At 40.6% G+C, this 23,941-nt stretch overlaps 1 protein-coding gene across 3 annotated transcripts; it reads right to left on the reverse strand.

The window, feature by feature from the left end:
* Positions 1–695: 695 nt before the first annotated feature.
* Positions 696–18,864, reverse strand: LOC131934664 (Kruppel-like factor 1). 3 transcript variants are annotated; one of them, XM_059290744.1, is made up of 3 exons: positions 18,793–18,864; positions 7,442–7,730; positions 696–6,718 (listed from the first exon to the last, which is right to left on the reverse strand). In XM_059290744.1, exon 3 carries the CDS (start codon positions 6,466–6,468, stop codon positions 5,089–5,091), a length of 1,380 nt encoding a protein of 459 aa, XP_059146727.1. In that variant the 5' UTR covers positions 6,469–6,718; positions 7,442–7,730; positions 18,793–18,864; the 3' UTR covers positions 696–5,088. The 3 variants fall into 3 exon arrangements, with proteins under 3 accessions (XP_059146727.1, XP_059146725.1, XP_059146726.1); XM_059290742.1 differs by lacking the exon at positions 18,793–18,864 and adding an exon at positions 13,593–13,890; XM_059290743.1 differs by lacking the exon at positions 18,793–18,864 and adding an exon at positions 10,142–10,217.
* Between the last annotated feature and the right edge of the window lie 5,077 nt (positions 18,865–23,941).

The raw sequence follows: 23,941 nt of genomic DNA on the forward strand, positions 1-23,941 counted from the left end.
TGGGGGGAGAGAGAGAGAGAGAGAGAGAAGGGGTGGGGGTGAAAGAGGGGGGGGGGGCAACTCTAGCCGTTGTATCACAAAAATAAGACAAATGTCATCCACGTGTCATCCACATGTCATCCACATGTCATCCACACGTCCACCATGTACCAACTTCTGTCGTATACTTTACCTACATATATATCAAAACATTAACATTCCAATATATTTGCCAATGTTCTAAACAGCTTTGTCACCACACAGTTTTTAATTGTCATAAAATTAAAGAAAACATATTTTTAATGAGCCTAACTTCTTAACTCTTCAATTATTTTTTCTTTTAGGTTGGGGGAGGGGATGGGGGGAGCGTCTAAACGACCTAGTGCACCCCCTAGATCCGCCTTAGTGTTAAACCTGACGGGGAACCTACATCAAACCATGAAGCAAGCAATTTTTTGATTCATCCATAAAAACAGTTATACAAAACTGGATACTAACTCACGTTAGAGAAACAAAGGCGGCTGGGTATAGTGCTGACCACACTATCCTTCATTTACTTACGTCATTCAAACAGATGAACTCTACTTCATCTGCCTCATGTGGACAAACACGAGAAAAGATGATGACGAAACGATCATTGACCTACAATAATCTCAAATACCCATCAAATAAACAAACGCAACTAAAAAATCAAAACTCATTTTTATAAATTTGGTTTGATCAAAATTTAATCATTTTACAAGTCAAAGTGTTAACAAACACAATAATCAACAATAAAATTATCTTAATTATACACAACGATAAGACACACGTACTTATTGACATAAAATAACAGGGTTTTTTTATTCTTAAATACTGTGTTTCTCTTCAATAAGGTGACCTTTACTGGCAGTCAATGCTACATGTGGTTTCAGTCGGCGTTAGTGCAACCACTGGCAGTCAAAACTACGTGTGGTTATAGTTAGTGCAACCACTGGCAGTCAAAACTACATGTGGTTATAGTTAGTGCAACCACTGGCAGTCAAAACTACATGTGGTTATAGTTAGTGCAACCACTGGCAGTCAAAACTACATGTGGCTATAGTTAGTGCAACCACTGGCAGTCAAAACTACATGTGGTTATAGTTAGTGCAACCACTGGCAGTCAAAACTACATGTGGCTATAGTTAGTGCAACCACTGGCAGTCAAAACTACATGTGGCTATAGTCGGCGTTAGTGCAACCACTGGCAGTCAGTGCCACATGTGGTTAATGTCAGTGTCAGTGCTGTCTATAGCAGTAAAGTCTAAATGTGGTTAATGTCATTGTTTATCACTGACAGTCAATGCCACATCTAGCAGTCAGTGCTACATGTGGTTAATGTTAGTGTCCGTACTGCATGTGGTTTAGGTCTTTGCTCCACTTGGCAGGAGTACTAAGTCTACTAATTGGTTAATTATAAGAATACTGATGAACATAGAGTTTGTGTGAAAGACGAGACAGGAGCCTATGACTGCAAATAAGGGGGAGGTCCGGCTGGGAAAGCGGAGGAGAGGGCGCCCAAGACAGTCGAGGTCTTTTGGAAGAACTGAAGCCAATAGTGACGTCTAGGGAGATTGCAAAATTAATAGTCGGGAATTGGACAAAATGGAATGGAATGGTTGGAATGCAGGATCTATGTTCCGTATGGAACAAAGAGTACTTAAGGTTACTTAATCAGATTTACATTACTGATATATAATAAATCCAACAAGTCAGTCATTTGTCATACTGTAGTCCCACAGCGAATATCTGTTCCTGTTTAATATTTTGAGTGAATTAGAATAAATTTTTATGTACTGTTTGTGATAAAAAAAAATACAAGCCGAGTGTTAATAATTATAAAGTTGTAATTATCAAAAATCTTGCTGTATCAGCAACTTCAGAAAGATGCGACTCCAGCAAAAAAGTTATTTCCCTTATCAAACAATGTATCACATTATGATAACATCTCAAATGTTCAGTTTTAAAATCTCAAGTAGGCAGACTAACAAACAGACTGTTGCTCGTATACGGACAAACTGACCAACACACATACACACATGCTGACACTGACATATGGACCAAAACAATTTTAGTCGTATACGAACATACTGACCAACACACTTTTTACCATACACGAACATATGGCAAACACACTCTCTAACAAAAAAGACTATAGTTTTATTTTATACGGCTACTGGCCAGACTAGGTTAATTAATTCCACACTGGAATTAGTTCCAAAATCCGTACCAGGCTCATAGCTAATTACAAACAATCATATAGAACAGAGTATGTAAAGATGGGATTTCATAGAACGGACAATCTCAATTTAATCCACAGGTGATTAGTTTAAATAAAGGCTGTCGCTTAAATTAATTAATTAATTAATATAATGTACATTATTATAAAGGGGGGGGGGGGGTTGTCAGGGAATGGAATGTATATATGGGTTGAAAAAGAATTGTTGTCCACAAACTTAGATTAATCTCGTGTTGATAAATTTGTAGTTGATTTTTAAAAAGAACAGAGACGTAAAAATAAAGGGAAATAATCAGTTGTATAATACAAAATAAATAGTTGAAAAAGTTTGTTATACAAACAGACGCTAGTCTGCGCTATTGCTCATTCCCCGACCTTTGTCCAAAAATTGAAAAAAAAGGAAATATTTTTGGCGAACATATAAAGACTAGTGGGGAAAGGGGGAGGAGGGGGGGGGGGGGGTGAACACGACCCACTCTCTTCAAATGAAGATAGAAACAAAAGGGGTGGGGGGTCTACTCACGTCAAGACTACACTTAAACATAGAAACATACCCTCACGGGGGGGGATGGGGGTGGGGGTGGGCTCTACTCACGTCAAGACACACATAAACATAGAAACATACCCTCACGGGGGTTTAAGGGGTCGGCTGTACTCAGGTCAAGATTTACCTCCGCTATTATCCCCCCCCCTACCTTCACCCTCCCTCTGTTATTGACTCAATGGAAATCATGCATGAAATTGTGTTGGGTGTGATCATTTTGCTACAGTTGAGTTAAAGGAGGTGATACAACTTGACGCAGTTATGGCTAGAAAAATTGTGTAGACTGTCGGGAAAAACCTATCACGTGACCGAAATATATCCTCTAACCTTTCTTTCACCTAGTTTCTCCACCCTCCCCCCCCCCCCCAGCTATTTTCAGGCTGCAACGCAACTACGTCTAATTATTCAATCTTCAGCTAGTTTATAACCATAATTGGAGATTTAGCGTCTAGATTTTTGTTTAAAGTAATCAGCAGAGATATCACGATATAGCAGCGGAAATATATTACATCATGATGTTACCTCAGAGCGATATACATCACGATATAGCAGCGGAAATATATTACATCATGATGTTACCTCAGAGCGATATACATCACGATATAGCAGCGGAAATATATTACATCATGATGTTACCTCAGAGCGATATACATCACGATATAGCAGCGGAAATATATTACATCATGATGTTACCTCAGAGCGATATACATCACGATATAGCAGCGGAAATATATTACATCATGATGTTACCTCAGAGCGATATACATCACGATATAGCAGCGGAAATATATTACATCATGATGTTACCTCAGAGCGATATACATCACGATATAGCAGCGGAAATATATTACATCATGATGTTACCTCAGAGCGATATACATCACGATATAGCAGCGGAAATATATTACATCATGATGTTACCTCAGAGCGATATACATCACGATATAGCAGCGGAAATATATTACATCATGATGTTACCTCAGAGCGATATACATCACGATGTGAATGGTGAATCTATCATTGACCTAAATCTTAGATTTATGTGCTTAAACAATAAGTAATTAATTAATTTTTATTTTTTGGGGATCGATAGAGTCAGGTGTTCGAACCCTCGGGCAGACGAGGCTCGATAGCTGGGGACAGCAACCCATCTAGGAGAGTTAATATAAAAATAAAAAAAAAACTGCTGCCTTGTAGTTTGTTCTTGGTTGGACAAAGGCTATGGAAGCAAATCCAAAAACAAAAGCAGGCTGAAATCGGAGTCAACGACCTATAATACGCATAACCAGTTGACAAGTAATACTTGTATGTGTTGAAGGAAATCTGGTCCAACATTACAATTAAGAAGGAAAAAGATCTCTGGCGAAAGATTGTTTGGGTTTTAAGGAAATTTTGTGCTTGCTACTCTCCTAGTTAAAATTACGTGCTACTTATCCAAAGTTCGAATGACTCCACAGTTCGAACAAACAGAGGATGACGGTATAGACCGTGTTTAGCCCGACTTAATCCCGTGTAAAAAAAATAATTATAAAGTTTTTCCCCCGTGAGAGGAAACAGTGTGTAAGCTAATGATAGCCTACAGGGAGGGGCCTAATTTAACACTGTCTAATTACTTACCTAAATTGTTCAGGTAAAACTAAGTACCGGCTGATTACCGAATACATTTTAAAAAATACATCATGGCACAGAAATTACAAATTTGTTAAACTTAACGCACTAAAGTTAAGATTAAACTATTCAATCCTTTATAATTTTAGTAAATTATTAATTATAGATTTTTACGATGTTAGTCCATTTGACCTTCCGTGGTATGGAGTATTTTGTGAAGAAAGTACGACTGAATTAGATGCGTATCCAAAGCTGAATCGGGTTTAACCGATAGGTCACAACCACGTAATGGAACGTCAACAAGATGAGTTTGGTCACAGTTGGCAAAAACACGCTGCGACTAAAAAAATTTAAGGTCATACTTTCGCTGATTGTGTCGTCACATCCTGTTGTTTGGAATGTTTTCGACGTTTTGTTCACTTGCATTTCAGTCAAACAAGAATACAATTGTTTAAAAGTTTGATCGTTTTTTGATATTTGAAATAATACTTAGGATTCGAACACACGAATAAGCGGTTACATGAGTTAAAGTTGATACTTGTCTAGGAATGATACACGTCCGTATGGAATGCTGCGATACTGTTGTCTAAATAAGGCACTAGATCAACAAGAGTATAGAATTATATGCTGCCGAAGCGCCGGAATGGACAATCAATTTGATAAAGTGTTCTAGACCTGCGGTAAAAAAGTTTCTAGACTAGCGATTTTTTCGATGAACTTTCCTATGCTTGGCCAGATGGTCAGAGCGGCTGAAACATTTGGTGCAGACGTCACACTTGTAAGGCTTGACCCCCGAGTGTGACCTCTTGTGTCTGGCCAGCTCGTCTGAGCGGGAAAACTTCCAGCCGCAGTCGGGCCAGGAGCAGTGGAACGGCTTCTCACCTGTGTGACGCCGCAGGTGCGCCTTCAGGTGGGAGCTCTTGCTGTAGACCTTGTTACAGTTCTGGTAGGTGCAGGGGTAGATCTTCTCCTCGGCCTTGTTGCCCTGGCCAGAGATGCTGGGGGACAGGGCGGACGTGGGGGTCGATGACGTCAGGGGGGTGGGGTAGCTGCCCGGGCTGTCTAGTGAACAGAGGGAACTGACGCTCCCCGCGGGGGAGGCGGGGTGGTTCTGGTAGGTACAGAGCATGGGGTCGATCCCTGTTGACGTCATGCGGTGCCCCGCCCCGTGGGGGAGTCTCTGGCCTAAGTTGACTTTGATCCTGTTATTTAAAAAGTTGGATTTCCGCAGGAGTGAAGTTCCGGGGGAGATGATAATATGTTCTGATGTAGCCAGGGGAGGTGAGCCGGTGCTGGCGTACATGCAGGATTGGGCGCTCTCGGGGTTGTACAGGAACGTCGTGGGGTGGGTCAAGCTGATGGTGGGGCGGGGCGGGTACGACCTGCTCTTCGTGGTGACGGCGACCGTGGCGGGCGGGGGCGGGGATTTCATGGCGTAGTCGTGCATGAGGTTGGAGATGTCGACCCCCAGGACCACCATGTCCTTGTTGTCCTCCTTACTGTCCCACTCGCTCGTCTCGCTGCTCTCGCTCAGGCTCGAACAGCCGCTGTCGCTAGGGCTGCTGCTGTACAGAAAGTTGTTGTACCCCACGGGATCTGCGACGGCGCTAGAACTACACGAAAACCTGTCAGGAATCAAGGCAGGAGAACCTTGGCTAGAATTCCGGTTAAAGTTTAGGTTGTGGTTTATATGATGTCCAAAAGCTTCTTCAAGATGCGGCAGCGGCGCCGAGTTTTTAAAATCTCTGTCACAGTCTACAATACACCCCAGCAGAGGGTCAGCGTCTTTGAGTTTCTTGACGTCACTTTTGGCACCGCTAGCTGGGCTGGGGTAGGAGTAGAACCCGAGAGTCTGGTCCACGGAACCGAACCCCGACCCTCGGGAGAAGAGGTAATCGTGCATGATGGTGTCCTCGCTGAAGTTGAAGAGGCCGATGGACGGGTCGAAGTCGTCCAGCTCCTCACAGAGGTCAGGCGAGTCGTTGAGCTCGCTCAGTGTCTTCTGGTCGGAGAACGGGCTCAAGATGTCTTCAGACAGGATCAGGCTCAGATCACTCATGGCCGATAACTCTTTCATCTTGAATTATCTTCCCCTGATGTTTTTTCTCACATGAATTGCACTTGCTTCTTTGCCGTATTAGAATGTCAGTCACTTTATCAACACATCTTAACGACAAATCGTGAATTAACAAGAATCTGCAAGACGAGTGAAAATGTCTTCAGAGGACCCGATGTCATGTACTCATCCAAGAATGTCATCCAGGTGTCATATAGCCAATGTCATCTAGATGTCATGCATCCATGTCCCACATCACAGCCAGTCCTTCCTGCAAAAGAAAGAAAAACAATTAGTTTTCTGACGTCATGATGAAATTTGATCACAGCGGTGCGTTTGAAACGAGAAACATTATCACTCTGTCTTGTTCCGTTTGGACAAATTAGACAGTTATACTCTACACACAAGTAGATAAATATACTTTACACTGACGTACTAGGGGGGTGAGCGGTGCTTGGGGGAAAGGGGAGGGGGGGGTCTCGTGGTGAATGATAGCATCACCAAACAATATTTCAGCTAGTAGACAAGCAATCAGATATAAACACTGGTAGGGTTGCTTTAGTTACACAAAAAATGTGAACTTTTGTGTAAAAAAAAACAACGAAATAATGAACAGCATTTAGCTAAGTAGTATACTCAGAGAGAGACAGCAACTTGACCGCTGTTTCGGCTGTTCTAGGCAACATTGGCGTTGTTCTCATTTAAACCACTTTAAAACTTAAACTTGTTTTCCGGTTTGGTAACGAAACAAAATAAATAAATACGGTTCATTAAAAAAAAAAAGCTAAATTAGCGCAGTGGTGTAATTAATTGCTTAGTTAAGTAAAAAAACTGATGACGTGTATGCTGAGAGGTGTACACGTACAGACGAGATGATGACGACAGTAACCACGTGACATCGTGTTCGACAGGCTTTGTTCTTTAACCTAGGTTGAGTTGTTGTTCTTGTATGTAAATTAGATCAAGATTTTTAAAGGATGTTAAAAAACCTTACCTGTGCTGTTTTCGTAAGATCGTAATCCTGGAGTGGGAAGAGAGAGGTGGTTTCCTTCAATTTTTGTACCGTTCGTTGAAAAGTGGGTTTTGAACTCAAAGAAGTTGTGGGAAAATCGACGGTTGATTGGTGGGATTTGATTAGGATCAAGTTCTGGGCTGGTTGGGATAATGTAGTGAGTTTTGGGAAGTGCTCTTACTGCCCGGGAGATCTGCGAGGCAACGGGCAGATAACAAATGGGCATGGCCTGACACGGGCATTACCTAGTGCCATTTTATGCCTGGTCTGCCTGTAGAATAAAAAAAAAAGTTGTTAAATTGGTGGTTTTTGGATGAAGATGGTGGTATTTTCTAAAAAGTTAAATTTGTATATTGTGGTTGAGGTAAATGTTTTGGTATGAGTGAAGTATGAATGGATTGAGTGGATAACCAGATGTATGGATGTACCGAGTAGATATCTGTATGGATGGATGTCAACACGGTTCAGTTAATATCAAGATGTGCGAATAGGATGCTTAGCTTTAGGATGTTTTGATTCAAGAATATCTAAACAAAGGATAAAAGATGGAACAAACGATGAACTGGATACATCAATCGTGAATCGGTGTATCGGTGTATTCATAGTGGGAACAATGGACTGGCAAAAAAAAATTCTGCGCCATATGTTAGTATTTAATACAGCTGCAGGGCACATGCTGATGATAAATCAACATTGACAAACTTGGTCATCGTGTAGCTATAACAAACTTGGTAATCGTGTAGCTATAAAACATACAGACCATGATGTATCATTGACATACTCGTGTGTTAAGGACGAACACGCATACACATGTATATATATATATATATATATATATATATATATATATATATATATATATATATATATATATATATATATATATATATATATATGTACATGTATATATATATATGTATACTGTAATATTATATAAATTTATTTATCAACTATTGAACACAATTATAATATGTCTTTCAACTGTTACACATATATGCGTATATTAATTTTAAAACAAATATCTGTTGCACATATATTATTTGTTATGTCTATTACATATGTGTTAAACACTCATGTGTTTAAAAGCGATCACACACATGTATTAATTAACGATCACACATACATGTGTTAATTAACGATCACACACATGTATTAATTAAAGATCACACATACATGTGTTAATTAACGATCACACATACATGTGTTAATTAACATCTACACACACACCGTTGTAATGAGATGGTCACATGGTCAGCGCTTGACTCCAATTAAGTGAGAAACTTAATTAGGTCAAGTGGCATTTATTTCCAGCACGTCTGCTGACTATCAAAGTATTGTTCTAATAAATTAACACAACAAACAAGCCTTTCTGCTCTCAGCGATTGATTGCCCAACCAACTAAGACGCCTAAAAAATATAAACCTAAAAAATCTTCGTAAATATCTTACTATCAAGGAAAACACTGAAAGTTTTCTGTGAGTTCTTAACATCGTTGTTTGTAATAAGGGGGCATTTGTCTTGTTCGAAAACTGACCAATCGAATGGAAGTGTATGTCACGTGGTCTCTTCAGTAACTTGTTGGGTTGTGTTGTTGTTCCGATTGTAAAAATAGGTTGGAGAGGACAGTCCTACCAAATGTGTATATAAAGGACAGTCCTACCACATGTGTATATATAAGACGGTCCTACCGAATTCGTATATAAAGGACAGTCCTACCACACATGTATATATAGGACTTTCCTGTCACATGTGTATATATAAGACGGTCCTACCAAATATGTATATAAAGGACAGTGCTATCAAACGTATATATAGGACTGTCCTACTAATGTGTATATATAGGAATGTCCGACTACCCGTATATATATATATATATATATATAGGAATGTCCTGTCAAACGTGTATATTTAGGACTCGTAAAAGCTGTGTCCCGGGGAAAATTGACTTCAGTCACAAAGAAAACTGACTTAGGTCACAAACGGGACGAAATTCCATATTGTTGCTGCTAATGCTATAAAGTACCTATCAAGACAATATCACATCAGTAGACCCATATTAGAACTCTAACAATGAAGTAAATATCTAGACAGTATCACATCAATCGAACCATCTTAGAGTTCTAGCAAGAAAAAACAAACATTCGAACCAAGTTGTGTTAGTTTAGTCTACACATTGGCCCACTGGGTAAGTCATTTGTCGTAGATGTGTGGCTAGTGTAACGGTTAGCCTGATTATGGTTTTAGCCAGATTATGTTCATTAGCCAGATTGTGTCCATATTTCCAGATTGTTTTAACAGGTAAAACCAAAACACGCTCTTGCAAGAAATTCAGCGTCGTGAGATGAAAAGAAATGGTTTAAGCAAGCAACTTTATAGCAACATATGGTACCATAACATTCAGGGTTATTGTTTTATTAACATAGCAGCTTTATGATGACTGTTACCGACGCCATTAGACCTAGCCATTAGAACTAGTTAACAGGATACGTCACATGGAAAATGTCAATCGTCCACATTACAACACAGTTTACCTTCGTTGATTGTTTTGACCGAAAATAAAAATACGACAGTAGATAAAAATTATTTTTTTCTAATTTGAAAATTTGAAAAACATTAGAACACAAATATTACGCCCAAAAAAAAACCGCATGCGTGTTTCGGTGAAAAATGTTTCTTATTTACCTGAGACAAAAATAGCCTCTATATGTTTGAGTCAAGAAAATCCAAAATTTAGCTGTGAATTAATGAAACGTGAAGACACCATAAAACAGGTGCTGGAAACTGCCTTAAATAGCAAATTAGCCGGTGAATGGAGCAACAGCTATCTTCAGATGTAACGCCGTCTGTGATTGGATGAAACAGTCAGGGCAATCCTGATCTAATCAGTTGTATCGTCTACCCCAGATCACACTTGAGTGACTTACCATGTGACTGCCAGATTATGACTTGATGACTGATTGATATTCGATTGTATGTGTGCATCGTTGGTCGACATACATATGTGTGGCATGGTACTGTGTCGGAGTATATGATAACATATTGTGTACACCATATGTGTAGGTAGGGGACCGTACCAGAATATGCCATAACAACACATCATGTGTGTCATCAGTGTAAATATTGACACGGATCGAACACAGCTGTGTCGAAAACAGTAACGATAGACAATACAAAATATTTGAAGATTATAATAGGGTCATGGTGTGTGCACAACATACAAGTTGCAGCATATCTCTAAACGGTAGAGATTTATGACAGATCGGCACGACAGATGGATCTATAGAAGGTGGACAGGTATGGACAGACTAATGGCTGATTAACTAAAGAATTACTGCTCATGGCCAAGAGAAACTGAGACTTACATCTGATGGCCAAGAAAGATGGTAAGACTTACAAGAGAGTCTGTGAGACTTACAGATAATCGTCAAGAAGATTTGGCCTTACAGCTGTTGGCCAAGAGAATCATGGGAATTGAGAGATGACAGCAGAGACAGACCCTAATACTAAACTTGCAAGAAAGATCCTATCAAGTAATACCTGTTTCAAAGGATAGGCAAGAAATGGGATGCATTTACTTTGGGTTGTTTGACGAGAGGAAGTTATATAACCGAGACAGGCCAGAGAATGGACTAGACCGTCCGTTGGAGAGATAATATTCCATAGCAATTTAAATTTGTTGTTAAAAGTAATAAGTCCAGTGCAAATCTAACTTTTGGCATTTAGAGTCTGAAACTACATACCTCATCGTTATCTCATCGTCTGAGATACATACATGAGGTACACCTGCGCTAAATATTTTATCTCATGCGCCATCACACAAGTGAAGTAGTGTTGACAGAGTGGTGTGCTAGTGTTAATTGGTAGAGTTACCTGATGGGGTAGTGTTGACAGGGGAAGTAGAGTTGTCTGATGGGGTAGTGTTGCCAGGGGAAGTAGAGTTGTCTGGTCAGGTAGAGTTGTCTGGGGAAGTAGAGTTGTCTCATGGGGTAGTGTTGACAGGGGAAGTAGAGTTGTCTCATGAGGTAGTGTTGATAGGGGAAGTAGAGTTGTCTCATGAGGTAGTGTTGACAGGGGAAGTAGAGTTGTCTCATGAGGTAGTGTTGACAGGGGAAGTAGAGTTGTCTAGTCAGGTAGAGTTGACAGGGGGAGTAGAGTTGTCTCATGGGGTAGTGTTGACAGGGGAAGTAGAGTTGTCTGGTCAGGTAGAGTTGACAGGGGAAGTAGAGTTGTCTCATGGGGTAGTGTTGACAGGGGAAGTAGAGTTGTCTCATGGGGTAGTGTTGACAGGGGAAGTAGAGTTGTCTGTTCAGGTAGAGTTGACAGGGGAAGTAGAGTTGTCTCATGGGGTAGTGTTGACAGGGGAAGTAGAGTTGTCTCATGGGGTAGTGTTGACAGGGGAAGTAGAGTTGTCTGGTCAGGTAGAGTTGACAGGGGAAGTAGAGTTGTCTAGTCAGGTAGAGTTGACAGGGGAAGTAGAGTTGTCTCATGGGGTAGTGTTGACAGGGGAAGTAGAGTTGTCTGGTCAGGTAGAGTTGACAGGGGAAGTAGAGTTGTCTCATGGGGTAGTGTTGACAGGGGAAGTAGAGTTGCCTGATGGGGTAGTGTTGACAGGGGAAGTAGAGTTGTCTCATGGGGTAGTGTTGACAGGGGAAGTAGAGTTGTCTGGTCAGGTACAGTTGACAGGGGAAGTAGAGTTGTCTCATGGGGTAGTGTTGACAGGGGAAGTAGAGTTGTCTCATGGGGTAGTGTTGACAGGGGAAGTAGAGTTGTCTCATGGGGTAGTGTTGACAGGGGGAGTAGAGTTGTTTAGTCAGGTAGTGTTGACAGGGGGAGTAGAGTTGTCTCATGGGGTAGTGTTGACAGGGGAAGTAGAGTTGATTGGGGATGTAGTGTTGACAGGGGAAGTAGAGTTGATTGGGGATGTAGTGTTGACAGGGGAAGTAGAGTTGATTGGGGATGTAGTGTTGACAGGGGGAGTAGAGTTGTCTCATGGGGTAGTGTTGACAGGGGGAGTAGACTTGTCTAGTCAGGTAGAGTTGACAGGGGAAGTAGAGTTGATTGGGGATGTAGTGTTGACAGTGGTAGGGTTGATAGGAGGGGTAAGGTTGTCAGACAATTAGGGCGCGTAAAAAATCACCAAATATACCCCAGTTAATATATATATATATATATATATATATATATATATATATATATATATATATATATATATATATATATATATATATATATATATATATATATATATATATATATATATACTAGCACATTTGACGTTTTTACTTGCGTGTGTAATAGCGTAAGAAGTCTATTATTCAGGCAGGTAAAAATACAAATTTTCGTTTGTTCTGATAATTTTAACGTTGAAAAACTTCTCATTAAATACATATAGACCATTTTTACGACTGTTTTCAAATTATGAATGAACGTTTTCATTGCCCTACCACTATCAATGCCAGGGACGATTGGTCATCGATCTTGACCTAGAAAAGTTTGGAATTCCAGGGCCGGTCTATGGCCATGCTCGCGCGGTGCTGGCCCAGAGATGGAAGCCAGCGGGCCATGATGGCCACACGTCCGTCAGGCAAACAGCGCCGGACACACGTCCAACACGCAAACAGTGAGGGTGTCTGTCAACACAGGGACCAGGTCGACAAACCGAAGGTGACTGGCACGAGCTAGAAAACAGTTCTCTCCCCTAGTGGGATTACATCCCTTTGGTCTATTTTATGTAACCACCATTTATGATGGGGTTTTAATATAGAATAACTTTTTAAAAATATTTATATATAACCCCCTTCAACGTTTTATTTTTTTTATTATCTTCACTTTATTAAAATAATAGATTGTTGCCCTTTAGGTTAGTTTATTTTATTAGATTATCGCCCTTTAAAGTATCTCTTTATTAAAAAATATATTTACGTTAGTTTCAATATTCAATATTTTCGTATGGTAATATAATTTAATAAAGTCATAAATTAGGCATATATTTTTTTTTTAAACTAATCATCCGAAATAATATCTATTATCCAATATTTGTCATACAAATTTCGAGTCGCAATAGGCCTACATTTCGCCCTAAGCGGTAAGTACTTATATAGGTCAGCGTGTAGTGTGTAGCTGTGTTACTCACCGTGTGAAGACGTCGCCTAGAACAACACGCCGATGACACAGTCCGGTCAATATTTTCCTACACAGAGACACCGCTGATTAAAGTCCTTCACGTGAACACATACGAATCGCCCATATTTCCCCATCAGGTCACCGTCACCATTTCCCATGGTAAGAAAACTAACGCCAGTCCTCTGCCCGGCCGACCCATACAGGGAAGATAAAAACAGACCTACGACCATCGCAGCCAGCACAGGCGTGTGTAGCAGGTGTGTTGGCTGACTTCCCCTGACACGCCGTAATTATGATATATGTACTTAGTGTCGACGCAGAGATATGCATCTCTTCTTAACCTGCGGTCACACTGGTTCAAGTGGGGAGTGGGGGGGGTGGGGGGGGGGGGGGGGGGGGAGGGTACAGTTCCGTTACATGGTACCTTCCGGCAGCATTGTCCGGCATCTTTGAGCATTATAGAAATGTAAGCTATAGTTCTCTAGGGGCTCAGGGTACTGGTCATCAGGTTATGTTTTTTTTTTAAAGATTAGGATATATAATAAATTAACTATACATTGAGCTCAAGTCACGTGGTATAAATGCTAGACAAAGATATGTCAATACATGTCACTATATATATATATATATATATATATATATATATATATATATATATATATATATATATATATATCCTCTATCTGTTTTGAAGAATGTGACGACTGAATGTACTAATGGTGTCGGCTGACACTGACTGTATTCCCCCCCCCCCCACCCTCAACCATACACAAACAAATCAGAATCACGTGGCGACCCGGCTGTGATTCACCATTTACTTCGTGCTACAAATACAACCAGACAGAATGCGATAATTATAAACTAATGCCTTCTGCCATTGAAACTTCTTCTATGTGATCCCCTGCTGTTGTTGTTTTCTTTTAACTTCTTCATATTCCGCTGATAGCTAGAGCTGTTGTGTACAATCTGTTTAAAGAGTGACTGAACAATGTCACTCAACTTGCCAACCTAATATTGAGCCTTGTGTTAACGTTGTGTCCAATGGAGTAGCATCGTCAATTTGATGAGACAGTAACAGTTATGTCCTCCTACAGCTGACCACACAACACTTTCACACCTCACCCACACATAAATCCACACATAAACCCACACATAAACCCACACATAAACCCACACATAAACCCACACATAAACCCACACATAAACCCACACATAAACCCACACATAAACCCACACCTCACCCACACACTCTCACCTTCACTATTTTAGTAACTCTAAGCTCCATAAAGACGCCAAATAAATTTCTTTTTTTTACACTACATCGTCACACCCCCACCCCCTACATCGTCACACCTCCAACACATCGTCACACCCCCTACATCGTCACACACCCACCCCCTACATCGTCACACCCCCACTCCCTACATCGTCACACCCCCACTCCCTACATCGTCACACCCCCACCCCCTACATCCTCATCCCCCCCCCCCCCTAAATTCACGCGCTAAGATTGGAGCTGAGCGAACATAATCGTGTTTTCATCCCCACCATGCCAGCCGTGTTGTCAATACCGTGAGAAACTCTCGGGGACAAGTTAAAAACAAAAACATGTAAAAATGTGACTGGAAATCTATCCAGGAAACAAATAAGTACCGATGTGCTGTTTCTTCGTTAGACTTCGGGGTAAGCATGTCTATAAATAACACAACCAAGAAGTATAAAATACAACACCAACTTACATACCCCCCTTCCCCATTCTAATCTAACCCCTTAAATATGATACAATCCACGTGAAAAATGTTTATATATCAACAATGCTTATATAAACACAAAGCTAGTCTACTGGAAAATTAATACAATTTCAGGGTTAGGATTAGGGGTAAGTTTAAGAGTTGAATTACGGACTGCGTATTCGTTTTATGCTCCATATATATATATATATATATATATATATATATATATATATATATATATATATATATATATATATATATATATATATATATATATATATATATATATATATATATATATATATATATATATATATATATATATATATATATATATTAATGTCGGTTTGGATGGGAAGTATGTTAGAGGCAAAAACATTACTTACGACTACACCTTTAAATGCCTAAATCGATCACGAAACTCGTCTTCTAAGGTTGTACTAGCGGTTTAACCAACGGCCCTACTAGCGGTTTAACCAACGGCCCTATCAGCGGTTTAACCAACGGCCCTACTAGCGGTTTAACCAACGGCCCTACTAGCGGTTTAACCAACGGCCCTACTAGCGGTTTAACCAACAGCTCTATTAGCGGTTTAACCAACGGCCCTACTTATGTCTCTACCGGCTAGAGTTCTTGACTATTTGCCGTTGACGTCACAATCAAAAGTAATTACAAGATTTGTACTTCCTCATTCGACCAAGTTGGCACTGTTTAAAGTTCTGGAGCAGTAGGTCTAACCTCATTCATACAACTTGGTACTTTTGGCAGCAGTAGGTCTAACCTCATTCATACAACTTGGTACTTTTGGCAGCAGTAGGTCTAACCTCATTCTTACAGTAGGTCTAACCTCATTTGTACAATCAACACTTCGTGACAGTAGAACCAGTAGAAATACGGATAAGTTTAAGATGAGGAAGCCGGAATTCATCAGATAATTCCTAGGGGTTGTTCATGTGTGACGAAAAATACAAAGTGAGGATTTGACGAGGGAAGTGTTGCGAGAGGGAATGTGGGGAGTGGGAATGTGGCGAGTGGGAATGTGGGGAATGGGAATGTGGGGAATGGGAATGTGGGGAATGGGAATGTGGGGAGTGGGAATGTGGCGAGTGGGAATGTGGGAGTGGGAATGTGGGGAGTGGGAATGTGGGGAGTGGGAATGTGGGGAGTGGAAATGTGGGGAGTGGGAATGTGGGAAGTGGCAATGTGGGGAGTGGGAATGTGGAGAGTGGGAATGTCGTACAATGACCTACTTTAGGACAGACAATGACCTACTTTCACCAAACTGTCGTATACTAACCTACTTTCATCAAAAGGTCGCGCATAGTAACCTACTTTTATCAAACAGTCGTACAGTGACCTATTTTCACCAAATAACCGCATGGTGACCCACTATCATCAATCAATCGAAAAGTGACCTACTTTCACTAAACATCAGTACAGTTACCTACTTTTATCAAACAGTCGTACAGTTACTTACTTCCATCAAACAGCCGTTAAATGACCTACTGTCACTAAACAGTCGTACGGTGACCTACTTTCATAAAGCAGCTGAACATTGACCTACTTTTAACCTAGAGCTGTACAATGACCTACTTTTAACAAACAGCTGTACAACGACCTACTGAGTACACGGCTAGCTCTGATCTTACTGGCCGTGGCGACTCCTCTTATTAAATAAAGTCCTACTTACAAACCTTGGGCACTATTTTGTTATTGAAAAACCGCAATTTTACCTTAATGTTCACTACAAGAAATCGTGCCTCTTTTGGTAGCATGGCCTGAGAACAACATTTCCACATACTTCATGTGGACAAGAAAATCATCTTAGCCATCTCCTACAACCCATAATCCATAACCCATCAATTATCAAAGATCAGTAATTAGCCTTTCAACCATCAATTATCACCAATCAGCCACCAGCTATCTGCCAACAACTAACGACATCAACCATCAACCATCAACCATCAACTGTCAACCATCAACCATCAACTGTCAACCATCAACCATCAACCATCAACTGTCAACCATCAACCACAACCATCAACTGTCAACCATCAACCATCAACCATCAACTGTCAACCATCAACCATTAAACATTAGCCATCAAACATTAACCATCAACCATTAATCATCAACCATCAACCATCAACCATCAACCATCAACCATCAACCATCAACCATTAACCATCAACCATTAAACATTAAACATTAGCCATCAACCATTAACCATCAACCATCAACCATCAAACCATCAACCATCAACCATCAACCATCAACCATTAACCATCTACCATCAACCACCAACCATCAACCATCAACCATTAACCATCTACCATCAACCACCAACCACCAACCATCAACCATCAACCATCAACCATCAACCATCAACCATCAACCATCAACTATCAACCATCAACCATCAACCATCAACCATCAACCATTAACCATCAACCATCAACCATCAACCATAAGCTGCAAACTATAAGCCAAATTACGAAAAACGAAACAAAAGCTCATCGTTCTTGGCTACAAGGCCGAGACACATTGGCTTGACTCACAAAGGTGTGACACAAAACGTCACAATCCCAGTCGTACAACTTTGTGACACAAAACGTCACAATCCCAGTCGTACAACTTTATGACAGAAAACGTCACAATCCCAGTCGTACAACTTTGTGACACAAAATGTCACAATCCTAGTCGTACAACGATGTGACACAACACGTGACAACTTTACCCATCCACACTAGCTACAACAGCAAAACTGTAAAAAATAAAACCCAACGCAACTAAAAAACCGGTGACCTTGAAATATAATTTCCGGAAAGCCCTTTGCTGTGGTGTATATCCTCACCAAAGCTCCCCCACCCCCTCCCCGCAGCAAGCAGGTAAACAGCGTTACATACCTGTAGTCAGACGCCAACCATAAGGGCCCTACAACAAGATACATCCACACCGTAACGTGGAACTTTTTTTTTTTACTTTCAGCGTCAAACATTGAAGGAATATTTGTCACTGATCGCTAACTTAACCTTGTTAGGTGACCTTTGAGCGCCCCCCTCCCCCACCATACACACACCTAACAGCCCCCCCCCCTCCTTTTTGTCATCACCCCAACGGTTTGCCTGTGGTCGTCTGAACGCGAGACGTCCACTTAACCGTGTTCACGTGCACAGCCACCGGAAACTTGTAGATATATTTACCACTCAAATCAGAAGAGGGCTTCCCCCGCCTGTGGTACAAATCTAGCAAATATCTAGGTCACGGGACACTCTAAGGGTGTATTAATAGAGTTCACAAACACGCAATTTATTTCGAAAAATTGAAAGATTACGATAAAAAAATATTTTAAAATTATGCAAGGCCGTCTTAATTTTTTTTTTTCAAAAAGAATAAAAGGTTGAAATTTGTTTGTAAAACAATCTATTGTTAGCAAATAGAACTTTGATAGTTGTAAAAAAAAATTATAAAAAATACCTGGTGGATATCCAAGGAAACAATATGTGTCCGTACAACCATGCGCGCGCTTGTCAGCACTGTCTGATTTGCATAAAACAACTGGTGCACTTACGCTGGGCCCAGTTAACATTGAGAAACATAAGTGTGGGGGTAGGGGGGGGGGTGACGGGGCCGGCGGTCACGTCTATCTCCCATCTACAGCTGAACCTAGGGACGTACGGCGCGGGGCCGGCCGGCGATGGGACGGATGTTATCGGCGCTAATTGATAACTTCTTGTATCTCCCGCCCGATACGGCCCGCTGTGGAGGCCCGCAGTGGTGGCCCACAAACCTACAGCGTCCTGCGGGGCCAGGCCAGACGGACTGGGCAGTGAAGGGGGAGCATACCCCCCCCCCTCCAACTACATACACACACGACCCCCACCCTCAACCCACACTACCCTTAACATAACATTATTTATACGTTATACATCTTTGTTAGATTAATAAAAGATAAAACATAACCGATTTATAAACACAAAAGTACTTTTAAATGAATATATAACCTATATATATATATATATATATATATATATATATATATATATATATATATATATATATATATATATATATATATATATATATATATATATATGTGTGTGTGTGTGTGTGTGTGTTTGTGTGTGTGTGTGAAGTGTCTGTGTGTGTGTCTCTGTGTTTGTAGTATGTATATTTATTTATATATATATATGATTATATAAATACATGTGTATGTATGTGTAGGTGTATATGTGTATGTGTATGTATGTGTAGATGTAGGTCTATTTGCACGATGCACGTAGGCATGTACATGTGCATACATACGTGCCTATATATTTCGTACATCCCTGTAGACGAAGCAACTAGCCGACCGAGTGAAATAACTTAATTATACATTTGTTGACCAAGATTTTCCCACAGAGATCCGACTATTGTATAAAAAGCTTGTCATAACCCACCTTGTATTACAGCTATGCTTACAGCCTGCTGTTTATGCATAGATTACATGTGCGACATAAATTACAGTTTTCCCGTACGTCCGCGTAATTTTGTCAGGGACGCGACCTAACTGAGATTGATGGTACCTCTTATACCATAATACAAGGGGTTTATTTTTTCATGGTTAACGACCTTATGCGTTGAGGTCTTGTAGGTTCGGTCTTTTATTTCGTCCACACCAAAGTTTTAAAATTAAACGCGAAGTATTTTAATTATAGTCCTCGTCAATTTTTAAAATTTAAAATATAATTAGTCAGCTTTTCCTAATTGATTGTTTGTTAATGTTTATAATAAATGAATTTGGGGTCATCTTGAGAAGAGCCTGCCCCTTTTAACTTAAAGGTTCGATATGATGAGGGTCTGTCTAGTTATGTTGGTCATCGGTTATATGGGTATGTGGTTAATTTATTTAGTTAAGTCAGCAGATTGTTGGTTGGTTCGCTTTTAGTTATGGACCATCGGATGTGACATATTGTATTTTTGTGTCATCTCTAACTCCATGCCGCATTAAGCACAACTGGTTTTATTATTGTTTTGGTGAGCATGATTTAATTAAGCTATGGGTGGGAGAGGGGTCATTGAAAACCCTACACGATTGTTTGTTAACGTTAAGTCGTTAACAAGTACAAAAAAAATGTTTTTTAGACTTTATAATTACACACACACTGTGACAAATACAAGATGATTAATTTTAAAATCCCTGATTAGGTTAGCCATGATACTTGGTAGTTTTTTGTTTTAATTAATGTATCATACATTTTTATCTTCAGACTATTTACGTGTGATCTTGTATTACCGTGCCCCAGCCAATGTTGTGTTAGGATATTTTTATGCCAACCGTTCTGTCCTCTTATGGGCCTTTACCGTCAGTCTGTCAACCCCACAACCATGTTGTCTGTCAACCTGTTGTCTGACATCCCCACACATCCGTCGATCCATCACCCAGCAAACAGGACCGACAACTGCAGCTAGGCGCGGTAACTCGATGTGGAGATTACAACTTTGGCGTGGGAGTTATCTCATCTTGTCTGAACAAAGTGTTTTGGGAGAAACGCGGTTTAGAATTGATGATAAACTCAAACATTATCTCTTGGTCGCTGATTGCGACATTTAATGATAATTAATTTATATGCTGAAGTCTGCTAATTAAAACACACCTATTAACACATATGAATACGTATTAACACACACACACACACAAACACACACACACACATACACACACACACATATATATATATATATATATATATATATATATATATATATATATATATATATATATATAATATTATATTATATATTTAATTTTTAAAATTTTATTTATTTATTTATAAAAACGTCCAAATATGCAAATAGATTCAAAATTGTATGACCGTCCGTTAATTTTTGTTTTGAAGATAAAACGAACGTTTGCAAAAAAAAAAAAAAAAAAAAAAAAAAAAAGTACAGATCTACTTAAATAAACAAATCAGAAATTAAAAGGGGTATTTTTAAAAAAATAAAATAAAATAAAGTTATACATTATGTAGTCGATATAGAAATGTAGTTCCATCTGTTATATAGGTAATGTCTGCCGTTGATAAATGGGTCAAGTCAGAAACATATAGGTCATCAGATTATGGAAGTTTTGAACTGAAGCTAATCACTCGCATTTTGCGCATCGAGGCGCTACGATCAGCTTTTTGATCGCTTTATCTCTGGCAAAATCTGATAACGTAAGTTCAATTGCTCTTTGAAAAAAAACGTAAAACAATACACACTTGGACGAGAAAAACCTGTCGAGTGGAAAGAATTTAATCGCCACAATCTTGGATTGCGATGTCGTTGATGTATCGATATCAGTTATAGAACACAGGATTGATGTGGTTGATGTATCGATATCAGTTATAGAACACAGGATTGATTGGCTATCAGACTAACACACCTGTCTGACACTCAACCCACACACCTGTCTGACACTCCTCATTCAACTGTCTGACACTCTACTCACATACCTTTGTGACACTCCACCCACACACCTGACACTCAACCCACACACCTGTCTGACACTCTGTTTACACACTCCTCATTCAACTCTGACACTCCGCCCACACACCTGTATGGCACTCTACACACACCTGTCTGACACTCCACTCACACACCTGTCTCACCTGTCTGACATTCCACCCACACACCTGTCTGACACTCCATCCACACACCTGACACTCCACCCACACATCTTTCTCACATGTCTGACACTCCACTCACACACCTGTCACACCTGTCTGACACTCCTCCGACACACCTGTCTGACACTCTACCCACACACCTGTCTCACCTGTCTGACACTCCTCCGACACACCTGTCTGACACTCTACCCACACACTTGTCTGACACTTCACTCACACACCTGTCTGACACTCTACTCACACACCTGTCTCACCTGTCTGACACTCCACTCACACACCTGTCTGACACTCCACTCACACACCTGTCACACCTGTCTGACACTCCTCCGACACACATGTCTGACACTCCACTCACACACCTGTCTGACACTCCACACACCTGTCTAACCTGTCTGACACTCCTCCGACACGCCTGTCTGACACTCCACTCACACACCTGTCTGACACTCCACTCACACACCTGTCACACCTGTCTGACACTCCTCCGACACGCCTGTCTGACACTCCACTCACACACCTGTCTGACACTCCACTCACACACCTGTCACACCTGTCTGACACTCTACCCACACACCACTCTGACACTCCACTCACACACCTGTCTGACACTCCACACACCTGTCTCACTTGTTTGACACTCCACCCACACACCTGTCTGACACTCCACTCACACACCTGTCACACCTGTCTGACACTCCTCCGACACACATGTCTGACACTCCACTCACACACCTGTCTGACACTCCACACACCTGTCTAACCTGTCTGACACTCCTCCGACACGCCTGTCTGACACTCCACTCACACACCTGTCTGACACTCCACTCACACACCTGTCACACCTGTCTGACACTCCTCCGACACGCCTGTCTGACACTCCACTCACACACCTGTCTGACACTCCACTCACACACCTGTCACACCTGTCTGACACTCTACCCACACACCACTCTGACACTCCACTCACACACCTGTCTGACACTCCACACACCTGTCTCACTTGTTTGACACTCCACCCACACACCTGTCTGACACTCCACCCACACACCTGACACTCCACTCACACACCTGTCTGACACTCCACCCAAACACCTGTCTCACTTGTCTGACACTCCACCCACACACCTGACACTCCACCCACACACCTGTCTGACACTCCACTCACACACACGTCTGACACTCCACTCACACACGTCTGACACTCCACCCACACACCTGTCTGACACTCCACACACCTGTCTAACCTGTCTGACACTCCACTCACACACGTCTGACACTCCACCCACACACCTGTCTGACACTCCACACACCTGTCTAACCTGTCTGACACTCCACCCACACACCTGTCTGACACTCCACTCACACACCTGAAACTCTCCTATTTCCCGACACTACACCTAAAATTCTTCAGTTTAAAAAACCACGTCGTTCCCCCAGAACGTGTGTAATAAGATCAATGCTATTTTTAGAGCTTTCATCTAATATATAAAGCTCAGTTCTGTATGTAATGCATTTGTATGTCGTTGGAATTGTACGATTTTAAGTGTTAGAAAAATTATCGTGCGCATTTGTCTAAATTTATGAGCTAAAAAATTACCATTGAAAGTGTTGGGAAATAATTTTCATTTTTCAAATTATAGTAATAATTGTCGGCATGTTCATTAAACTAAAGTTTTAAAAAAAATATCATCTTTTACAAAAATTCTAATTATGTCTTTATTTAGTCCTATAGCACTTACTTCCCTTTGATAAATTAGGAAAAACACAATTACTTCCCTTTATAAAAAACCATTGCATTCCGTGAAAATAATTTACTTTTTAATTACTTTGTTTTGGTGTTGGGAAAAAAAATAATTACATAATTAGCGGGGATTGATCAAGTGCAAATGTTTTAGGTATTTTACGGATAAGCTTGGAGTATTAAAATTGTTTATTAAATTGAAACAGGCGCGTTCGTTTAAGTGAGTGCAAAAGAC

The sequence above is a fragment of the Physella acuta genome, unplaced genomic scaffold (genome assembly GCF_028476545.2).
Source record: "Physella acuta isolate Inbredline_101_S28 unplaced genomic scaffold, ASM2847654v3 ptg000115l, whole genome shotgun sequence".
Lineage (NCBI taxonomy): Eukaryota > Metazoa > Mollusca > Gastropoda > Physidae > Physella > Physella acuta.